Raw genomic sequence first — 23,377 nt, 5'->3', positions numbered from 1 at the left:
GTGAGAGAGAAATAAACTTTTGATGTGCTAAGATACAGGGGATAACAAGGTTGCTTGTTACTACAACATATCCTAGCCTATACTTTGTTTCCTATTTTAGTGAGAAAATAGAAACAATCAGAAGAGAATTTCTACAACCTCCCACAAGCACACCTGCCATTGATTAGTCACCATATACTCTGCTTTCCTCCAGTATTACGGATGAATTGTCCATACTTCTATCTAAAGCCAATCTTTCCTTTTGGACACTAGATTGGATGTGCTTTCCCTTACTCAAGACCAACATTGTAGCATTTCTCTTCTCTATCTCTCATATAATCATTTTTTCCCTCTCTACTGGATCACCTTTATCAGTAAATAAACATACTATAATCTCTCCCATCATTTATAAAATTCTCTCCTCTAGTTGCCTTCATCCCTACCTCATTTGGAATGAGTTGCAATACTTTCTCCCATTCCTTTCCAAATTTTCTCACTAGGGTTCTGCTCACCTCACTACACTGAAAACTGCTCTTGTCAAGGTCATCAATGGCATGGGAGACTCTAACTTTGGTATCTTGGTCCTTATCTGACAAAACATTGACTTGGTTGACCACGTTCTTTCCTTCTTGAAATATTTTCTTCATTTGGCTGCCAGGATATAACTGTCTCTTAATCCTCTTCCCAAGTCACTGGTTTCTCCTTCTTGATTTCCCAGACTCTAAATGTTGGGGAGCAGCCCTTGGATATCTTTTCTTCTTCAGCCACACTTTCTCACCAGGTGATCTCACCCAGTTTCATGGTTTCATACAACATGTCATATGCTGATTATGCAAAATTTTTACCTCTCTTTTTTACCTTTCCTTTGACCTCAGATTTATATCTCTACTAGGATCTCTAATAAATATCTCAAGCTCAACATGTTCTAAATTAAACTTCTGATTCCTACCCTTTCCCACAACCCACTCTTGCAGTTTTCTCCAGCTAAGTAAACAGAAACTTCATCCTTCTAGTTGGTCAGGCCAAAAATTATAGAGTCATCCTTGACTCCTTGGTTTCTCTTATACCTCATGTCCAGTGTGTCATAAATCCTATTAATTCTACCTTCAAATTATATCCAAAATTCAACAACATCTCCCTACCTCCACTGCTACCACCCTGGACCAAACCAAAATCATCTCTCAAAAGAATTATTTCAATAGTCAAGTAAATGGTCTTCCTACTTCCTCCCTCCCTCCTACAGTCTATCCTCAAAATAGCAGCCAAAGGGATCTGTTTAAAAAGTAAATCAGAAATAGAATCTTCGTTTCTCAAAGCCCTCCAACAGCTTGCCATGTCATATGGAATAAAAGCCAAAGTCTTTACACCGGCCTCCAACATCTTCCATGAACTGGCCACTCACCTCTTTCCCTGCTACTCTCTCCCTGAGTTTCTTTCTTTTCTTCTTCTTCTTCTTCTTTTTTTTTTTTTTTGAGTCTCACTCTGTCACCCTGGCTAGAGCACAGCAACCTCAAACTCCTGGGCTCAAGCAATCCTCCTGTCTCAGCCTCCCAAGTAGTTGGGACTACAGGTGCATGCCACCATGCCTGGCTAACTTTTTCTAATTTTAGTAGACAGGGTCTCACTCTTGTTCAGTCTGGTCTCAAACTCCTGAGCTCAAGTGATCCTCCTGCCTCCGCCTCCCAGAGTGCTAGGATTACAGGTGTGACCCACCGCGCCCGGCCTCTCCCTGAGTTTCTTAGCTCTGGCCACACCAGCCTCTTTGCTGTCCTAGAAATCACTATAGGTACTTCACTTCTGGGTATTTGTGTTGTGTCCTCACCCACCTAGAAGCCTCTCCATCTAAATCCTCTCCACCTCATCTTCTAAACTCAGATATCCTCATGATTCACTTGTTTTCTTTGAGTCTCTGTTCAAATGTCTCCTTAGGAGTGAAGTCTTCCCTAATTACCTTACATAAAACTATACTCCACACCCCTAGATACCTTACTCTTCTTATTTTTCTCTAAAGTACTTCTTTCCATTTGACATACTGTTTTGGTTTTTTCTTCTTATGTGGCTTCCCATAGCTATAAGCTCCATAAGAGCAGGAGTTTTGTTTTATTCATTGATATATCCCTAGTGCCTAGAATAGTGCTTGGCGTAAGTCAAGGAATCAATAAACATTGAATAAGTATTTAATAAATTATGTATTACCTTGAATAGCTATTGAACTTCTAGTGTATGTGACTCTTATATCAACTAAATAGTAAATAAGGAATAAGTCAGTGATAAAGAAAAAAAACATTGAAATGTATTAGAATCACCTTGAGGAATTTTGCAGCCTATATACTTCCTTCTTTCTCATTCTGCCTCCTCCTACCCTGCCCTTTTCTCCCCCACACCCAAAGCTGAAAACCTCGACAACATTTTTAGAATATGTTAGGGGAGAAGAAAACATTAGGAGCCCTTTAGATTAGGTCTTACGATACTTAATTTTTGGTAAATCATTTGAGCCCACATTGCTATGCATTCAGAGGATTTATGGCACATACCACTAAGAAGTGTGAGTTGGTCTTTGAGGGTATGTCAGCATTTACTTTTAAAAAATCATTTTTTAGATATTTTCTTAAATAAACAGACTTATTTTCATATAACATGGTAATAGCTGTTGTAGTTCCAAGTAGTAAGCTCTTCCTGTGCCATTGGCCAAGTTAACCTTCAAAACTGCTACAAGGTAGCTGCTATATTTATGAAGAAACTGAGATTTACAGGTGAATGACCTGTCCAAGGTCACACAATCAGTAAGTAAATGGCGGAGTTGAGTTTGGGACCCAGGAAAAGGAATGCGGAGACTGGGGCACTTCACCTCCATCCTCTGCTTTCCCCTCTATAAGGTCATCGCATGGTCTGTGTAGACGTAAACTGCTTGCACTCCATCTGCACTACGTTGGTTGCTCAGAAACTTGCATGTTTCTTCCTTCAAGCCATTGAGGCCATACCTGATGTTTATATCAAGGGACATACCTGTGTCCCTTTATGAAGACTCTTTGGGTAATACCAGTGGTTTAAGATATCTGCAGTCATGGGATTTTCATCTTTTTCTCCCCTTAGAAAAGAGGTTCTCATAAAATAACTTCCTTTCAGTGCTAAATCTCAAGTAAGTGACAAATGGTTTTTAAGATACTCCACTTCCAAAAAGGCTCACTTAAGAAACACAGATACATTTTATTCTCTGAAGAGCCACTGTGGTACACGTGTTGGCTGTGATGACTTCCAACACAAGCAGTTCTGAAGGTAACATGGGAGGCTCCATAATGCAATCTATAGGAAGGAAATGTGTAAGGAATAGAAATAAAAACACAAATAGAGACAGTCAACTCATGGGAACTCAGTACTGCAAGGCAAACAGTCTGGTGAATGGTGGTGTCAGAAACTTGTACTTCTGTAAGTTTTTATTTTGGTGGTAGAGTTCCAAAAGTGCTGCTTTTTTGCAACTGACCTTATCATATTGGATGCTGCCAACAGATGCTGGCTGTCTTAGGGTTCCACAGAAGCTATTCTGTAGTTTTCTGTACCAACGTCTTCTTGCTGTGATGAATACGCAAACGAGTGTAGGTGAAAATGTTCTAGCACAGTTGCTGGTGTAGTATTCTGGCCCTGATTGAACAGACTGTGAGACTGCAAGCAACACAAGCAGCAAGGACCAACCTGCGTAGTTCATCATCGAATCACCAGCACTTAGTAGCAGGCATTTGTGCTACGAATGGAAAAATTCTAATTTCTTTTTATTTCCAACCCTTCTTCCATCACTCTCCCTCCTTGAGTCCCTCAGTCTGCTTGTGCATTAACTGCCTCTAAAAATTGGTACCGCTGGTTGTTGATGGAATCAAGACAGATGGCTGGGACAGACGCCCACCATCCTTTTGAAGGTTGGGGATTCTTGAGCACTTGAGGTGTTGGGGAGGTTGGGTTTTCACCATGGGACTGCTCTTACTCCTTAGTCCATTTAGGGCTCCCTTCAAAGTCTCCCAGTACTTCTGTCACGCCCAGTTAATTTTTCCCCTTCAAAGCACTTTCCTAGCGCCTCTGTAAAAATGGTATCGATTTCCCATTTTGAAGTAACATTCCTTATTTCTTCCCCCAATTAGCTGAGTTCCTAAAAGGTAAGATTTTGGTGCACTATTACATAGCCCTTCTCCTCCAAACACACATGCCCCTCCCACAGGAATTGCAATCCATTTAAAAGTTTGATGGAGTTAGGTGAGTGGCATTTAGTAAACAAGAATTGAGCGCCTAGTATATCCCTAGCAGTGTGTCTGCCACGGATGGAGACATGCCCAAGTGGCAGCCACAGAAGGGCCTGAGAAAAATAGGGTGAGGAAGAGAAGGAGGGGAGGAGAAGGAAGGGCAGGGAAGAAGCGGGGAGGGAGGAAGAGGGGGTGTAGAAGGGTGAAAGGAGGGGAGGAATAAGAGAGAGGGGGAGAGGGAGAGGGGAGGGAGAAGGGGAGGGGGGAGGAGAGGGAGAAGGGGGAGGGGGAGTGGAGGGGGGAGGAGGAGTGGGAGTAGGAGGGGAGGGAGAAGGAGGGGGAGGAGCTTCACCGCGCGGCCTACTCGGCCCTGCCGCATTGCCGGCCTCATGGCCTCGGCCTCTTCGGGCCGTGGGCCCCGGTCCCTGCTGCAGTTCCTGCGACTCGTGGGGCAGCTCAAGGTGAGCGGGCGCCTGGCCGGGAGCGGCCGCGCCCTGGGAGAGGTGGGGACGGCGGGTCGCGCGGGCCGCAACGGGGCCGGAGACAGGGGCCTGCGGGGCTTCCGGCTCCCCGCTCGCCTGCGGCCTTCCCCCTTCCTCCGCCCTCCCCGCCACGCAGGATTCGGGAAGGCAGACGTCCCCCCGGCTGCGGCCGCACGTCCTGGACGGTAGGCGGAGGAAGAGAGCCGGCGGAGGCGGCGCCGAGGGTTGCGAGGGCAGACCGGGCCGCGCGGAGCCGCAGGGCGCCCAGTGCCCGGCTCAGCCCCGGGGCCCAACGCCCGGGCCCTGTCCGCACTGAGCACTTCCCGGGCTCACGACCCCGTAAGTGTGTGTGCGGTGGGGGTAGGGCTGGTGCTTCTGAGCGGTAGGCGGGAAGAACAGACTTCACTGGCCCTGCAGATTTTAAGTGGAGTGTTTTAACTGTCGCGGTCACCTCCAAAAAGAAGACTTCTGTATATAATACACGCTGGAATTTCATTATGTGCGTCTTCCCCTCTCTCCCGTTTCAGTCAGATTTTGCAGAATTTCACCAAGTTTAAAGCAGATTGTGTGTGTTATGCCACTGTGACTACTGTTGACAAAATTCTTTAGAGATGTAGAGTTCTGGGGAGAAAAATGCAGTTTCCCAAGATCATATGATCCGAATAAAAGGAAGAGTCACAGCTGGGGGTAGCTTCCAGCAGTTAGAAATGCCTTTCTTATCAACCTTCATCTTCAGACTTTGGAAGCCTGTCCCTTGTTCAAGTTCAGCGCCTTCATCACAATGTTTGCTGCTTGTGTGGGATAGGATTGTTTGGAGGCAAAACGCCACGACTCTTGTAGTTGGTAAAAACGCAGTTTTGTTATGTCTTGTCGACCCATATAAGTGACTAAGGTAAAAATCTCAATCAATGGAGGTTTATTAAGCCAAATTTAGGAGCCACCTGGGGAAACACGAGCCACAGGCAAGACCTGTGGCTGTTTTTGGAAGGGGAATTTGGGAGCTTCAGCATTTGAAGGTATACAGAGAGAAAGAAAAGGGGTGAGGCTGCAAATGAGGTAAAATGAAAATGGTTACATTCTTATGAGGCCCAGAAAATCTGCATTTTACTTAAGGGGAGAGAAAGGGAGTGAAGGAAGCATCAATTATGTAGGTGTCCCTGGGTGGGTGAAAGAATGTCTGATTCTGTGTGTCTCCAGTTCTGTTACCTGTAAAGATGAACTAAATAATAATTCATTGTTAGTGTGGAATAGAACAGGCTTTAGTCTTAGGTGTTAGACATAGTTATAATTTGCATGTCCTTGCTAATGGGAGTTTAGCAAGGAATTTCCTTAATGAATGATCTGTGAGGCCAATTCTTCACAAGTGCCTGAGGCCTTTACCTTCTCTTTTCCCTAAGGAGTTGCTGGGGATAGCCCTGAGATTTTGGTTTTGTTTTTACAATCTAAAGCTGGGGTCCCCAACCCCCCGGCTACTGATCAATGGGTATAGGGTATAGGTCTGGCCTGTTAGGAACCAGGCTGCACAGCAGGACATAAGCAGCCTAGGAAGCTTCATGTGTATTTACAGCTACTCCCCATTGCTAGCATCACCTGATAAGCTCCACCTCCTGTCAGATTAGCAGTGGCATTAGATTGTCACTGGAGCACGAACCCTACTGTAAACTGTACACGTGAGGGATCTAAGTTGCATTCTCCTTATGAGAATCTAATGCCTGATGATCTGAGGTGAAGCTGAGGTGGTGATCTGCGGCTGGGGAGCCGCTGCAAGTACAGATTATTAGCAGAGAGATTTGCTTGTGCAATAAATATAATGCGCTTGAATCATCGTGAAACCATCCTCCCCCAAATGCCCACCCCATGAAAAAATCATCTGTGAAATCAGCCCCTGGTGCCAAAAAGATTGGGGACCACTGATCTAAAGGACTTGTACATGTTCCATGATTACACATCAGTAACAGAGTAACTTAGACTGTTGGACTTCAGTACTGTATACTTGTGAACTACTTCTCTCTGTCTCCTCTTCCCCTCTCATTCTCTGAACTCTATAGTTGATTTGATCATTTTATGTTGATCATTTTAGTTAGTTTAGTAAAGCGTTTTTTCATAGGTTCTGAAACCATAGCCCTGTTTCTGTGTGCTAGTCTCTGGACATCTCTTGAAGGGCATAGCAAATAGTTGAAATATTTGTTTTTTTAAACCTCTTTTTCTTTTTCATATTTATCAGAGGGTCCCACGGACTGGCTGGATATACAGAAATGTTGAGCAGCCAGAGAGTGTATCAGATCACATGTACCGGATGGCAGTTATGGCCATGGTGACCAAAGATGACCATCTTAACAAAGGCAGGTAAGCTGATCTGAACTTCAGTGCGTTGAGGGATTCTGGTGTGCCCCACTTTTCATGACTGAGGCTTGTGTCAAATTCTTGCAGGTTAGCATATAAGTCAAGAAAAATTATTTGAGACAAACTATACAGATTCAGGATATGGGAAGGGGAGCCCTGTGTTGAGTGTTTCAGGTGCTGTAAACTATAATCTGGATTTTCTATTGGCAAGTGATAGAGCCCGCCTTGGTCTCAGAGGAAACATAAGTGTGATGTTAGGGTCTTGAAGGTGAGCGTGTTATGCTTAAAATTCTATCATTGTATTAGTACACTATGTGTTTTTTATTAGTCTCTTTATGAGTAGTAGCACCCGGTTTTGAGATAACTTTGTGGAGCTGCATGTGCAAAATTCAGCTGAGAAAGAGGTATCTTCTCCCCGTTGGTCAATTAACAAGTTTTTATGCTTTTTGAGCACAGGACAAAAGTTTACTAGTATTATAAGACAGTAAATAAATCCAAGATGAATTACAGAGGCCTGAAGTGGCTTCTGCAAAAAGCACAAAGTTAGTTATGGTCAGAAATTAGCAAAGTATTCTAACAGAGAGGAGATCACCAGTTCTTGGTTGATCTTAATAGAGGAGGCAAAATCTCAGTTGAGCTTTGAAGGGGGTTGATGGAGGTAGAGAGGTAGGAGAAGGCACTGCACATGGAGAGAAAGGCAGAGAAACCAAAGCCCTGACAGTAGGAAAGTAAAGTGTTTTAGAAGTGAGAACTAAATCCATTTGAGTATAGCAAAGGGTTCATTAGGAGCCTGGGAAATCCTGTTACTCAGCAAATGGTGTGGAACTGAGGTGATTTTTGGCAAATAGTACAAGATGAAAGTGAAGTCGAATAGAGATGAAATTGGGAGTAGTCTGAAGTTCAAATTGGACCAGAAAGAGATTGGAAGCAGGGAAATCTAAGAGGAGGCTGTTTGGGTTTGTACTGCCTTAGTAATAGTGGGAATCTAAAACAGACTGGCCCTCTGGTGCATTTATCTCATTACTTGACTTTGTTATTTTGATAATGATTATTGTAATCACTAATCGTTAATCACCAATGATCATAACCATTTGTTGAATGATCAACATGTGCCAATAACATGAATTATCAACTTAATTTTCATACCAACCTTATGAAGTATTATTATCCCTTTTTTACAGATGACAAAATGAAAGGTAACAAAATTGAACATTTAAAGAAATTAAGTAACTAGATAAAGGTCACACAGCTACTAAGTGTTGGTTGTTGGATTCAAACCCAGATCTGTCCAGTTCTACCCATTACTGTATAAATGGCCTCATTTTGGTATCTAAGTAGCACGTTGGGTAAAATGATTGCTTTTGAATTTTGTCTCAGTAAGTAAATGCTGTAACCAGATCATCTCCTGGCTTTGTAATCTGAAGTTATCAACCTTTTAAGGTGAGATTTGAGAAACCAGCCATCTAAAAAAAATTCGTGCTGACAATTTCCCCTGCACTCTCGTGTGTTGTGTTGAATATTAACTAGCAGTTTGGATTCAAAACTGTTGTAGACTGGCAGAATATAATTACTTTAGAAAATAGTGTATTAAAATACTCTGTGAGGGTGGAGAAAGTAAAATATATTATGTAACTTCAAAATAGTATAGAGAAGGAACTTGTAGTGAATGTAATTCTGTGTAATTATTCCACATTTCTTGCCTGGTCAGATGTGTGCGCCTAGCCCTGGTTCACGATATGGCAGAATGCATCGTTGGGGACATAGCGCCAGCAGATAACATCCCCAAAGAAGAAAAACATAGGCGAGAAGAGGTCAGTGTTGACTATTGACTCTGCAAAGGACCACCAGAAAAACCTGTTGCCGAAGCCACGCTAAGTTTATTAGACCTATCGCTGTAAGGGAGAATACCACCTTGGCAGTCTTAGTAGTGTCCCAGGAAAGGGAAGGTCAGGGGAGGATGTTTTCATAGAGTTTTAGGGCCTGGGCTGAAGAATGTTAAGATAGATCTGACAAGGTAGACAACTAGCGGGGATTGCACAGTTTAGGACATAATAGTTTTGGATTGGTGGGAATAATGAGGGAAGATCTTAAAGAATCTCAAAGAGTAAGCTGTTAGTGCTTACTCTGTTTTAGGTGGTTCACAGTCTTATCTTGCAGAAGGAGAGATTTCCTGGAGTAAGTAGCAAATTGGTTTTTGCTTGTTCTCAGCCTTGTTTAACACAAGAATAGGAATGTATGCCTCTCCCAGCTTTGTTTAACATGCGGACAGAAAATGATGTTGATTGGTTTCAGTTCTCATTAGTATATGGATATAGGTAGTATGGCTCTCATTAGAACAGTGGAAATAGCTAGAACTGAAGTGAATTTGTGGGAATTCTCCATGCTAGTTAAGCTCTTTGGAGAGAAGTTCTATAAATCACAAGTATAGTAATTATTATAATTCTTATTTAGTAAATTTATTTAAGTCCTTGAACTTAGTGGTTGAAAATAAACCAAAGTAAAGAAAAAATATTTGTATTAGTAAGTAATGAATCATATAAATAAGATATTAAATGAATGTCAATTTGGACTATAAACTCAGAGCCTAGGGCAAAGAGGATAACATGTTTGAAGCAGAGGCTGGAAAATGTGGGAATTCTTTTTTTTTATTTTTTGATAGTGAGTGGCTGGTTCCCAGTTCAAAGATTCGTTCAAGCTGTTTTTATTGTAGGCCTGAGAGATTGGTCCTAAATTGCTTTATTGAGATGGTTTAACAAGGGCGGTGGGCTGAGAGCTGGGGAGACGAGAGCTCAGTAGCTGGTAGCATTTGTGCGCCTTCAGATGCGAGAAGAGTCACAAGGAATGCGAGTCCCAGCATAGGTGTTCTAACCCACCCAAAAATGTGGGTGCAAGAGGAATAGTCTAAGGAATGTGTTCTTGCTGCCAAAATACAGATCCGAAATATAGGCTGACCATCACGGCAGAAGGGGAGGAAGCAAAGGAAGTGTTTCTCTATGTGAGTCTATGCTGCCACGAATAAAGAATTCTTAAGTTGATTAGCAGAGTTAATACAAAAATATACCAGTTAGCTCAAGATTCTGATTGCAGAAAGGAATTAGCACCTGAACCGGAGGATGGTGAGTAATGAAGTACAAGATAGAGGAAAATGAGGGGGAAAAAAACTCCTCAATTGTATAACTCATTGCAAGATGTATGAGAGTTTTATCCAATGGAAAATCTGGACATTGTGGAGGAGAAATCATATATTGAAGTACCAGAGGGTCATCAAAGACCTTAAAGTAAGGTGTGGAGAAATGGGACTCAGAGGAAGAAGAAAAGAAACTGTTCCTCTGGAAGCCCACAGTGAATTTGAGATTTACTCCACAGAAAAGCAAGTCAGAACCTTCTGGAGAAGCACCAGAGTCAGTGTGAAAGATCTCCACCCACTGGAGGTGAGGAAAACCTACCAGTGTCCTGACAAGAGCTGAGTCTTGGCTAGTGACGCCCCATGGAGGGGTACAAAAGGTGCCTGAGCAACCAGAGAGGGTGCTGCTGTCTTCCTGGGTGCTGTATCCTGGCTATGATGGAAAACCTTTCCAGCCTCATCAGACCTTCTGGCTGCTCTCCACTCCTGCTGATTCATAGGGGAATAAATGTCATAAGCAGAAGGGACCAGGGAAGCATCTTAAAGAATGGCAAGTTCTTGGGCAAGAAACCAAAGGTTTTTGGAGAGTGCTGATATGCCATTGCCTCTTCCTGCTGCTGGTCAGGATTTAGGAACAGAGAAGGAAATCTGGGAGCTGAACAATTCTTTATGCACATGGTGTTTATGAACAAGATTTGGGTGTCTGAACCATGCATTAAGATAATTAAATAGGGGTTTCTTAGCTCTAGGTGGAACTTTCATAATGAGAAGAACCAGGAAGCACCATTTGCCCCAGGCCTGCTGACTGGATCAGCAAGGCTTTAGACTGAAGTAGAAAGGAGGAAAAATATAGTCACCTCTCCACATCTGCAGGGGATTGGTTCCGGGACCCCCAGAGATACCAAATTATATAAAATGGTGTAGTATTTGCATATAACGTACATACATCCTCCTGTATAAGTCATCTCTAGATCACTTATAATTCCTAATATTATACAATGTAAATGCTATGTAAATAGTTGCTACCATATTGTTTTTTAAATTTGTGATTATTTTTTATTGTATTGTTTTTTATTTTTATTTTTTTTTCAAATATTTTCAATTCACCTGGTTAGTTGAATCTACAGATTTGGAACCTACTTAATCAGAGGGCCAACTATACTTGATAAACCTGGAAGGCTGATTTGTTTTGGAGGAGAGTAGGTATTAAGATGAAAGAGAGAATGAGGGCATAGAAGAAAAAATTTAGGAAGGGGGCCAAAAGCAGTAATTATAGTGTGGCCCCCTTCTTAAACTTGATAGCATAAACTTTATATTGTAACCCAAGTTGATAAACGATGCCTAATAAGAATCATTGAGATCTAGTGGGATGGAACTTGAAGCTGGACAACAGCAGTGGCAAGTTATATTCATTTGCAAAGGGAAGACTTCAGTAAACATAAGGCAGAGTCACTATATGAATGTATCTGCAAGGGTTAAAGTTGCAAAAAAAACTGGGAGATTAAAAGGAGAATGGAACTTTATCATGGGAATGAAGATGACAAGATGGAGAAAATGAAAATTTATAGAGTGCTTATTATGTGCCAGTAATAAGCACTTTATATATATTAACTACCTAATCTTCACAGTCCTTTCAGGTAGGTACCATTATTTAACCCCATTTTATAGGTGAAAAACCTAAAGGACAAAGAGGTTAACTTGCTCAGGGTTCCACAGCTAGTCAGTGGTGAGCCAGGTTTGAAACCCAGTCTGGATCTGGAGTCTCCTGTTGACTGCTAGACTGCTATACTGTTCAGCCTCAGCAATGTGTGAATGATGAATAATGCTTTCCAGATACTTGTCACAAAACTGACACAAGATATTTGCTGAAAGCTTCATTCAGCTCAGAATTTTAGACAAATTTTTGATATATTTTGCTAACAGAGGAAGAGGCTAGGGAAGCTGTCACTCTAAATCTCTGTCTGAACAAATGAACTCAGTATAGAAGTGGGAGTGGCAGGGCTCATGACCAGGAAGGGAAGGGCTGACATATTCACCGTGTACCCTGGACTTTAGCCAAGTCAATTTTAGAGGGTTTTTTTTAAAAAGGTGAGCTTGATTCTGTGGCATTATACTGCCAAACAAGGAATATTGACTAAGAGGTCTCAAAAATGCAATTCTGGTTGGTTTGTTTTTTTTCTAAGAGACAGGGTCTCACCCTGTCCAGCCAGGCTGGACAGTGGTGCTGTCATAGCTCACTGTAACCTTGAACTCTGGGCTCAAGCAGTCTTCCTGCCTTGACCTCCTAAAGTGTTGGGATTACAGGTGGGAGCCAGTGCACTCAGCCCATGATTGTATAATAACAAATGTCAGCCAGCTTAGATCCAGAAAATCATTACATTGTTTCAGAAAGCGAGCAACATGTTTGTTTGCTGTTTTGTTTTTTAAAGAACATGATTATTTTAGACAATAGGAAGCTTTATTAATAAGTCAGTAGTTGGATGTGATCACCAAAAAGCCACTTCAGTCTTAGGTTGCATTTAAAGAAATACAGTATCTAGCATGAGGGAGGCAATGATCCATTCTGTTCCACCTTGGTTACCTCACATCGAAATCACTATATTCAGTTCTGGGTACATCACTTGAAAGGAATAAAATAGCCTTTTGTCAAAGTAGGACTTTTATGTTTGTATTCTAAAAGTTTAGGTTTTGATATACCTGTTCATACAGGTTCTCAGTTTATTCTTTTCAAACAAAAGGAATAGGTAAACTTATGCTTCTGGAATAATATAGAGAAAAGTAATCTATTTATAAAGACTCCTTTAATTTGTGAAAACACAAAGTATTTTTACAGGTATGTTTGCTGAAATTTATGAAAAAGAAACAAGGAAGAATGCAGGTACAAAATGCACTAAATTGCATACTACTAAGGGTGATATGATGCTATGTCTTTATTATTGAACATGCCATTCAGAATGGTGATGCTACTTATATAAGAGCAGATTGTTGATACTGGCAAATATGGTTTGCTCTGGGAGTGGTTGTATTCTATAACATTTTTTCCCTTTCAGTAATAAATAAATATACACATATATATCCATCTTTATTTTCATTGCTTTCCCCAACTCACTATTTTATATAAAACCTTTATATTGCCCCAATTGGGTATTATAACCGTATTCTTCCCCAGGAGCCGACCTTCTGTGGTTAGAAAAACTGAGTCAGGTTAAAAGGAATAGAATGAGGATGATGAAGGAATTTGAAGCTATTTGAGAGTAAGTTGTTCCCTGGCTGGGCATGGTGGCTCATGGCTATAATTTCAGCACTTTGGGAGGCCAAGGTGGGAGAATCCTTTGAGACCAGGAATTCGAGAACAGCCTAGGCAACATAATGAGACCCTGTCTCTATGAAAAATTTTTAAAAAGAAGAGTCAGTTACCCCCAAAACATGGTATTTTAGAAGGATACTTGAGCAACTCAGAAATGAAGGAAGAGACGGCAATAAGGGTAGCTCCTGGGACCTCTGAAACTAGGAGTACAGAACACCCTCTGCTCGCCTGTTCTTTCATCTCTGCTTTTCTTTGGGTTTTGGCTAACCCAAAACCCACGTAGGCTTCTCCTCATGGTTGGGGATATGGCTTCTTTTTCGCCTAGCCCCTGCTGGACAAATCATGCAGACCACCCGAGTGGCCTGGTTTGAATTATTAGGTATCTCCTGGATCAGTCACTGTGGCCACAGATAATCTAGCTCAGGATCACTGTCCACCAGTTTGACCTTGTGTTTGTAGTTCAGGCAGGAAAACAGGAGGGATGGCGTTAGGCACAGTGGAAGAACTACAGGGAGAACTTTCAGCTTGATGTAAGAAAGTCCCGATGCTGCCTAAAGCCCGTGTGGGCAGCCTCTGGACATGTTTGTGGAGAGAGGACAGAAATGTTCTGTGAGGCTGTTTAGGGACTGAGATGCTACACGGATGGTTGGACTAACTGCCCTTTAATATCCCTTTTCAGCCTGTGAGTACATGAGCCTACAACATTCTGTTATGTAACTTCCTTTATGTTAATGACAATAGTTGTGCATTTGTGTAGTACTTTAAATTTTACTATAGAAACATCTTAGAAATAAAAAATGAATATAATACCATACAAAAAATTTCCTTGAGCTTTGTAATTCACTGTTACTTTCCCATTCTCCTCTTAGGTTTGGTTTTTTTCACATTTTTTATTTTAATAGATTTAATGGGTACAAGTTGAATTCTGTTATATGTATATATTGTATAGTGGTAGAGTCTGGGCTTTTGATGTTGGTTTGTTTGGAGCTCTGGTACTGCTGGACATGATGTTGCCTGCCTATAATCCCAGCTATTCAGGAGGCTGGGGTGGGAGGATGGCTTAAGCCCAAGAGTTCGAGACCAGCCTGGGCAACACAATGAGATCCCATCTCTATTAAAAAAAAAAAAAAAGAAGAAGAGGAAGAACTCTGGTGTACTTATGATTGACATTTGTGTGGGCATATAAGTCCACAAGATGTAAACATCCACAAGATGTAAAATCTGCGAGCTCACTTCTGAGATTTCTATAATTGTTTCACACCCTCCTTGTCCTTTTTGTGCCTGGTGTGCCGCAGAGCACAAAATAAATGCTAAGTGAAGCCTATGTGAATAAATACACTTATTTATTTAATGTATTAATATACAACTGCTTTCCTTGCAACCTATAAATATTGTCCAATATAGGCCAATTTATTCTGCTGCCCCTTTGGGAGTTTCTTGTAAGAAACTGAGCCCATTATTTGGCGTTCATAGACTGGTTGTTAACTTAGATAAATGCGAACATAATTAAAAGAATGGCTTGATATTTCAGGAAGCTATGAAGCAGATAACTCAGCTCCTACCGGAGGACCTCAGAAAGGAGTTCTATGAACTTTGGGAAGTAAGTAAATGTGATGAGTTACTTTTTAAAAATTATGACTGAATTTATATGGCTCATGGATGTTTTAGTTGACTTAGATTATCTTAACAAGCTGTCTCTAACTTATTACTGTCTAGTTTGTGTCTGTGTCTCCTCTCTCAGCTGCTGAAGAAATTTCTCATGGCTGACAGAAATTTTTTTCCCTCCAAAATCCTTATTTCCATTGCCTGGTAGGATCTTGATTCACAGCTCCTGGATTTCCTGCTGCTTTGCCCACACCTACCCACCTATTTCTAGCCCTTGAAAAGAATACGGACTTTGGGGTAGTTCAGAACCGGGATTGATTCCCTCCTCACCACTTCCTGGCGGAGTCTGTTGCCTATCTGTAAAGCCTGGAGGGTTGTCAGGCCTGGGTGAGGTCAAGGCGAAGTGCTGCCCTGAGGCCTGGCCCAGAAGGCCTCCCCTAGTGCCAGCTCCCTTCCTGTGCTAATGAATGACAGTGGAGGTCAGGCTGGAAGGAAAGGGCAGGTTCAGCTGTTTGCTCCCATTGCTTTCCCTGCCCATTGTTCTTGTTCATTTGTGAAAGAAAACAATCCCCCCTTCCTACTGTGTTCCTCACTTCCAGCCAGTCCACACTGGCCCTTCCCTGCTTGAGCGCCTAGACCCCTCCTATTCCTGGTAGTCCTGCCTCCCACTCTCACTTGCCACATTTTCTCCAAAGCCCAAATTCACTCCTGTGTTCAGAACACGATGTTCCACCTTCTCTTTGCACATACTCAGGCCTCTGCGCTGCCTTGCCTCTCCCCAGCCCCAAAGCCTGTGGGGTTCCCTTTCCTACTGCCTCCTGTGCTGGGTCAGGTACTCCTTTGTCTTGGGAGCAAGGTGGGAAGTGCCTGGGCTTGCAACCCTGCACAGATCTTTCTCCCAGGAATGCCAAGTGATGCAGCGTCTGCCTTTGTAGTGCACTGTCATTTCTGTGGTTTGGCTCAATTATGGGATGAAATAGCCTTTTAAGGCGGTGGGGTGTGGTGCAGAGACCGGAGCCTTGCCGTCACAGCGACCTGGGTGAATCCTGACTCCGGTCTGCACACCTGGGGATGAGTTACTCAGCTCTCGTTGACCTCATTTTCTTCTCTAGAAAATGAGAATCAGACAGGTCCACACACCTTTATCCATGATTAGGAAGTTCACTAAGCTCAGAGAGCGAGTTTTTAAAAAACTTAACCTGACCAAAACTCATTTGGCAGCAAATTCTTACCTGACCTAACATGAGGCTATGTAGAGTCCTTATTCATCCCTTTTGGTGTGAAAATTAATATGCTTTGATGGAGAAATATTCATCTGCTTGGTAATTGGGAGCTGCCCCAGACCTCACGAGAGGTATTCTGTAATATATACTTTATGTACCATATGATTTTTCTAAAATAAGAAAATGCTGAAATCTGAAACAGTTCTGGCTCCAGGTTTGAAGATGAGAGATTGTGGGCCTTTAATACCTACCTTGTTGTATAATTATAAAAATTAAATCTGGCAAAGTGTGTGTGGCATCTAATCTGGAGCCTGTAGGAGGTACTGTCTGTTATAGCAGACCGTATAGGTATAGCTGTTACCTCTGTTACAGGTATAGCAGAGTTTCTTTAGGAGAAAGTATCTCTTGTCTCAAAGTATGTCCTTTCAAGTGAACTTTTGGAACAATAAGTTGAAGAATAATGGAGTGGAGTTAGATCACATCTCATACATAAAAAGAAAAAGCCTGGCACCTGGATATATGAAACTAATCCCATATATTGTCTCTTAAGAGGGAAATGCCCTCATAATTTGAAAGCCTTTTATAAGAATTTTACCCTTGTGCTTCCTGATCATTGTAAACACAGTGGCAGTATCTATTACATTATTGTCTTAGTCATCAGCAACTGGCTAAAAATTTTACTTCAAAATTTACTTAAATTAAAACAGTGTCTTCCAAAGAGAATACCACAATAGTTATTTAGAAAGGCTTTAGATTTAAATAAATATAAAACACAGAGAATTAAAACACTTGGTAACCTCCAAACAGGTAATAATTTTACTGTCTTGTAAATGTCATTGGTTGAATTAGTGAGGCTTATTAAAGAACCTCTTTCTAGTTGTTGGTGGTTGCAGTCCTTGGCATTCCTTGGCTCACACTCCATTCTCTTCCTCGTAGTCACGTGGTATATGTCCTGTGTCACTCTCTGTGTATCTGTGTCCACATTTCCCTCTGCTAGATTAGGGCCCACCCCAATCCAGTATGGCCACATTTTAATTGGAGTACTTCCATAGAGATCCTATTTCCAAATCAGGTCATCTTCACAGATCACATTTATAGGTTCTGGGTGGACATGAATTTTTTGACATAGTATTCAACAAAGTATGCAGCACAGTACAGGGATCCATAATAATTTTTTGCTTTTTGTAATTCATGTGCAGTATTAGTACATGGGCTTCAATATTCCAGGGTTCAAGTGCTGCTGCCCTGTTTACTGGTTGTGTGATCTTGGGCAACTTACTTAATCTCTCTGTGCCTGAATTTCCTCATCTGTAAAATGGCTATAATTATGGAGTTGTAGCAATTAAAGTAATTAATATATATAAACCACTTAGCATACTGCCTGGCACATAGTGAGCTCTATTTTCCTCTGTCTCCAGCCCATATATCCTGATTTTGGTTTAAGAAAATACTGTCATTCTGTACCCATGGAACTTAGAATAGTACTAGATACATAGAAAATGCCAGTTAATTGATTTTTGAAATGTTAATTACCACAGCTATCCCTATCAGCCCAGAGGGTCACCATCTATTTAAAGTAATTAAACATCCTTGATTATAATTTATCTTTCACCGTAGAAGTGTGAAATAAAATTTCAGCAAGCCAAGAGAAAAACATTTTCATTTTTTTTCTGAGAATATCACAGAAAGATGTCTACCTCACCGCCTGCATTTTGTTTTAAAGAATTATCTTTTTGAGCCCCAAGGCATAAGGAGAGCCCCTCTACCCCCTCCCAGTCCCATGCTAAACACCCAGCACATCCACCTGCCCTTGGATTGTTTTCTCTATTGGTAGGAGAGTAGAAAATGCAAACAGGGCCAACCTTTCCCCAAAGGAAGTAGGTGAAAACTTTGATCTTCCTCTTTTCCTCCCTTTCTCTTCCTTTTCTGGTCCTCCATATTCAGAACCTAGAATTTGAATCTCCTTCCTACTCGGACTCCTTGTCCTTCTATTGCTCTACAAAACTCCAATCTGAATCATTTGGTCATTTGTCTCCTCTAGGCATACGTGAAGGTTGCAGAGCACTGATGCAGGGACCCTCTCTACCACAGGGACAGTAGCCGTGGCTCATCACAGCCTCCAGGGCTGCCAGCACCTCCTCAGTGGGCCAGGTGCTGTGACTTATGCCTGTATTCCTAGTACTCTGGGAGGCTGAGGCAGGAGGATTGCTTGAGGTCAGGAGTTCAAGACCAGCCTGATCAAGAATGCGACCCCATCTCTGCTAAAAATAGAAAAATTAGCTGGGTGTCATGGCGTATGCCTATAGTCCCAGCTACTTGGGAGGCTGAGGCAGGAGGATCATTGAGCCCAAGAGTTTGAGGTTGCAGTGTGCTATGATGATGCCACTGTACTCTAGCGTAGGTGACAGAGTGAGACTCTGTCTCCAAAAAAAAAAAAAAAAAAAAGTATTTGTTCAGTATTGTAAGCAGACTTAGGCTCAGGCAGGTAGCCAAAGTCACCTCCTATACTAGCTCATAGCTCATAGGGCATATGACTGGAGGTGGTGTGGTGTGTTTCCACTCACATTTTGGGGTTTATGGTAATGTCATGTCCCTTAGTTTTGTTGTAAATGTTATCATGAGGTTTTGGTTTTGTTGTTCCTTCTCTCTGTCAGTTTTTTGTCTGTCTTTTGCTCCCTATTTTACCAACTGCCTAGTTACTGAAGCCAGAAACTAGGAGGTCATTTTCAACTTTCCCTCTCATTCACTTTCATATTTTAATTCGCTTCCTCATCCTCCCAGTTTCCCTTTAACGCTCTCTTCAGACAGATTCTTACAGCTTCTCTGCTCTTGCTGCAAAGTCTTGAAACCTGATTTCTCTACTTCTAATCTAGCTGTATGCACACTGCAGTTAGTCATCTTCCTGAAGTGCAGATCTGAACATGACTCTTCCCACTTGGAACCCTTCAGTGATGCCAGTAGCTGCGGGATAAGCTGAGGCTCCTTAGCGTAAACCATACGGCGTTTCACGAGCTGGCTCTTGCCTCCGTCTGCATCCTCTTCTGTCTCCTCTTCCTCCCTCCAGTTCTCAGTCCTGTCCTGAAGAACTGCTTGCAGTAAATTCCCCAAATGCCATGAGTCCTTCTCACACCTAGAGTTTTGTCTTTTATATTCTTTTTTCTACTGTGCCTTTTTATTGGAAAATAAAGTTGGAGAATGCCTTTACTGTTATTTTTTGAGGGAAAAATTCAATAATTTATATTTCTTTTAAAAGAAATCTGTACGTTCACCAGAATTTGTTATAAAATGGTATTGTATTTTTTAATGGTCTTAAAACCTTTTCTCACTTTCAACTTTCAACAGAAAAAAAAATCATAAACTGCTATGCTTGGAGAATTCCATTTCCTTTTGTTAAATCATGAACTTGAATTTATTAAATATAAATATATAACTATGAATGTGAATAAACACTTAAATAAAATGTAATTATTTTTAAGTGCCTTTGAGATAAAGGAAAATGTATTTTGTTTCGTATTTAAATGATTCCCCTGTACAATTTTCAGCTCTATCAAATCCAAATGTCTGCATTTATAAGAATAAGGCATCTAATAAAAACCAAGAAACCTTTCAGTGATTCATGTCACATCACCCTGCCAAGAAAGCATGACAGGTTTATTATCCGAACACATCTGGGATGGAATTACAAACGAGAACATGGCCGGAAACCAGTTGGGAGCACTTTGGTCTTAATGGAAGAATGAGTCTGTATAGTATTAATTGAGACTTGTGGTTGTGTGGTATGTGTCATGCCCTAAGAAGCAGACCTCCAGGAGCTTCTTGTTTCAGGTCTGCTCTATGGAGGGAGTGGCCAGTGGGAAGAGGAAGGGTAAAAAAGCTGCTGCCCCCCCAGCCCCCAGCTCCAACACACACACACACACACACACACACACACACAAACGCGTTGTAAATCCACAGATCCTGACTGTATCCTCAATAGTCACAAGCCAGAGGGACATAATTAGATCTACCCTATGTGGAAAGTAGGAACAGATTCCCAGGTAATATGGTAACCAAAAAAAAAAAAAAAAAGAAAGAAAAAGCTAGAAAGTCACTTCTAAAGGAAAAGGAAATATGAAATTAAATGGAAAGGGAAATACAAGTTTGAGAAGCATAAGGTGAAATATCAAATTGAAATTAAAAAGATCTAAACTACTCAGGTGGGTTAAAGAATAATGATCTTGAAATCTTGAAATGAAGACAGGATATTAAACAGGAAGAAAAGAGCTTGAAAGTGTCTAAGATGAGCAAATGAGACTTCCACAGCATCTGGTAGAACACTTGGAATGGTGAGCACATCCTTGCATGGAGTCTTCGTGTTGAACTGAGAAATTACAGGTGAAGCATCTCTAAGGGTTCGCGTACAGTGGAGAAATGAGGCCCATACAGAATATGCTTTTAGCTGTGACTCTGATTTCAGGTATCAGAGTCAGAATTTTCCTGGAATACCCTATCATGCAGCCCTAATCCTGCTGCTTTAATTTCCCTTACTTAGGAGTATGAGACCCAATCTACTGCAGAAGCCAAATTTGTGAAGCAGCTGGACCAATTTGAGATGATTCTTCAGGCATCTGAATATGAAGACCTGGAGAACAAACCCGGGAGACTGCAAGACTTCTACGACTCCACAGCAGGTACTCAACACCATTTTCAACAAGAATCCATTTTGGTTCGGCTTACTCAGTGTGGCAACTAACATTATGTTAGTGAAACCCACTGTTGGCTCCCTCATCCATCCCTTTCCTGTGGAGCATCGAGAAAGAAAGGGAAGGGAACATGCAGAGGAGAGGTTGAGGGTGGGGAATAAATGGAGTAGAGTTTAGTGTGGAATGAACAGTGAGCAACAAAAGGCACAAACAAGAAAAGACCGGGAGGGAAGAGAGGTTGGGTTTAACAGTTTCCCATGCTAGCCACATGGACCTTCCATAGCTTGGAGCTTGGTGCCACCAGGGCAGAAACCCAGGGAGGGATGAGGACACATCAGCCAGTTGAAGCAGAGAGGTGTTTGCAAGAGAGACATTTCCAACTGTGTTTACATCCTGGGAAAACCTAGACCCCCTGGTCTTCCTACTTAACTTTTTATTTGTATATGCTTTGCACCTTGATTAATTACAAGTTTGGAATGGGTGGAGATTGTTTTCACCTCTCTGGGCTCCCTCACACTTGAGTTTTCTCTTAGTTCCTAGTAGAGGTACTCGGGGGCTGCCAGGTAAAGTTTCCCAGCTCTGCCTAATTGGAGATCCCTTGCCTGATTCTCATGCTTATGCTCGGCATCACCTGAAGTGACAGAATCAATGCGAAGTGATCCCCTTCAGCCCCTTCCCAGAACCTAGAATCTCCTGCCTTGGGGTGAAGTGTGGGTCAGATTACAGACTAGAGCCCCTGGTGAGCCCTGGCATCAAACTGGGGAAATAGATACATTTTCTTGTCAATATGGGAATGCTTTTTCCCTTTCTTTTTGCTTTGCAGGAAAATTCAGTCACCCTGAGATTGTCCAGCTTGTTTCTGAACTTGAAGCAGAAAGAAATGCTAACATAGCCGCGGCTGCCAGTGAGCCGCGCTCCTGAGATGCTGTCTGCGTTGCTGCACTCCTGTAACAAACATTTTATTCTTATGTTTCATGGTATTGCCATTGTGGTCTGTTGTTTTCCCTAGATGTGTCTGCTTATTTTTAACTGGACTTCAGCAAGAAATGGGATGTAATTTGGGCACTAAAAGAAGCCATGGAACAGGAAGTGGCCATGAAAATGCCATGGATGAAGGCTGGAGGGGGGAGTGCCTTTTTTATGAACTAAATAAACATTAAACACCTAAAACTTTGGAATGTTTATTGGAGATTTTAAATCATCTTATTCTGACCTAATAACCTACATCCCCGAAGGCCAGATTCAGTAACAACAGAAAATTGAATCATGATTTCCTTTAAGAACAGATTGTTCGGCTGACTTGGTGATAAGAATCCAGAAGCGAAAACACATTAGTCATGTGTGGTCTCTGCAGATGAAATGCCGCCTTACTCAGGCGGTCACTCTCTTGAGCCAGAGTTTGAATTTCACTGTCCCTGCTTCAGGCCCCCATCATAGGCTTGTAAACCTGCTAACAAATTCTGCCCCTCCCCTAAATCCTTTTTTGTCATTTAGGGAAATAAATTGGGGCATATAATTTCAAATGCCACTTGTCTTCCTCTGTGGTTTTATCCTCTGTCTGGTTTACAGATCTTGAGACCTTCATTATAAGAACATTTATCACCAGGTGAGAAATATATATAAATCACAGGGGTCAACTGAGCCTCATGTAGGCGATGCATCAACCCTCATTTCCCTTCTATAAGATAAAACAGTTCACCTCTGCTTGCCTTTGAAGGATGCCCAACCATTTAATAGTGTGTAAAGGGAGGCCATTCACGCACATCAGTATTCTGGTGTGGCACAGTGATGCCTGTCCCTTTAATTCAAATGTCATTTTCCATTTGAAGAAGACTTTTGCAGGCTGGCATGGTGAACATTCTAGGCAGCGTTTCTTTGGAAACCCTTTGCAGTATCCATGGATACCCAATCTGCAGGAAGCAAGGTGCATGATCTCTTCAGAAGCAACACACGTGTACATATAGTTGCTCTGTATTGAAAAGCAAAAAGAGTGCTAAGTCTGATGATTATCATTGGAGATATGGTTAGTAGGAAAACAACTCCTAGCTATCAGTATTGTGGAGTCTTTTTCTCCTGGCATGAAAACATGCACACAGAATAACCCCAGATAAAGTTTAAGTATTTATAACCAGAAGGCTTGCTGTGGCCCTGCAGTTTTATTTTGAATGTTGTCTGCAGTTTTCATAAATAGCCAACACAGTTCACGGAGAGACTTTGGAAGGCACTGTTGCGTCAGACTTTATACTAGTCAATGCTAGTCAATGACTCATTATTTCAGTTTATCATCCACCTACCAAGTAGGAGTTCTCAATTAGTCCTAAATCTTCCTTCCTGAGGTCATACATTTTTAAAAACAGAAAGAAAAAAATGTAATAGTGCTATAAATAAAATGCCATTTAATAA

General features: G+C 41.8%; 1 protein-coding gene across 1 annotated transcript; it reads left to right on the top strand.

Moving 5' to 3' along the window:
- Window positions 1–4,567: 4,567 nt before the first annotated feature.
- HDDC2 (HD domain containing 2) lies at window positions 4,568–22,130 on the top strand. The gene is made up of 6 exons (XM_069488258.1): window positions 4,568–4,669; window positions 6,915–7,036; window positions 8,742–8,844; window positions 14,996–15,064; window positions 20,824–20,962; window positions 21,798–22,130. Exons 1-6 carry the CDS (start codon window positions 4,598–4,600, stop codon window positions 21,893–21,895), a joined length of 603 nt encoding a protein of 200 aa, XP_069344359.1. The 5' UTR covers window positions 4,568–4,597; the 3' UTR covers window positions 21,896–22,130.
- The last annotated feature ends 1,247 nt before the right edge of the window (window positions 22,131–23,377 follow it).

This window comes from Eulemur rufifrons, chromosome 15 (genome assembly GCF_041146395.1).
Source record: "Eulemur rufifrons isolate Redbay chromosome 15, OSU_ERuf_1, whole genome shotgun sequence".
NCBI classification, from domain to species: Eukaryota; Metazoa; Chordata; class Mammalia; order Primates; family Lemuridae; genus Eulemur; species Eulemur rufifrons.
This window is presented reverse-complemented; position numbering and strand designations above follow the sequence as displayed.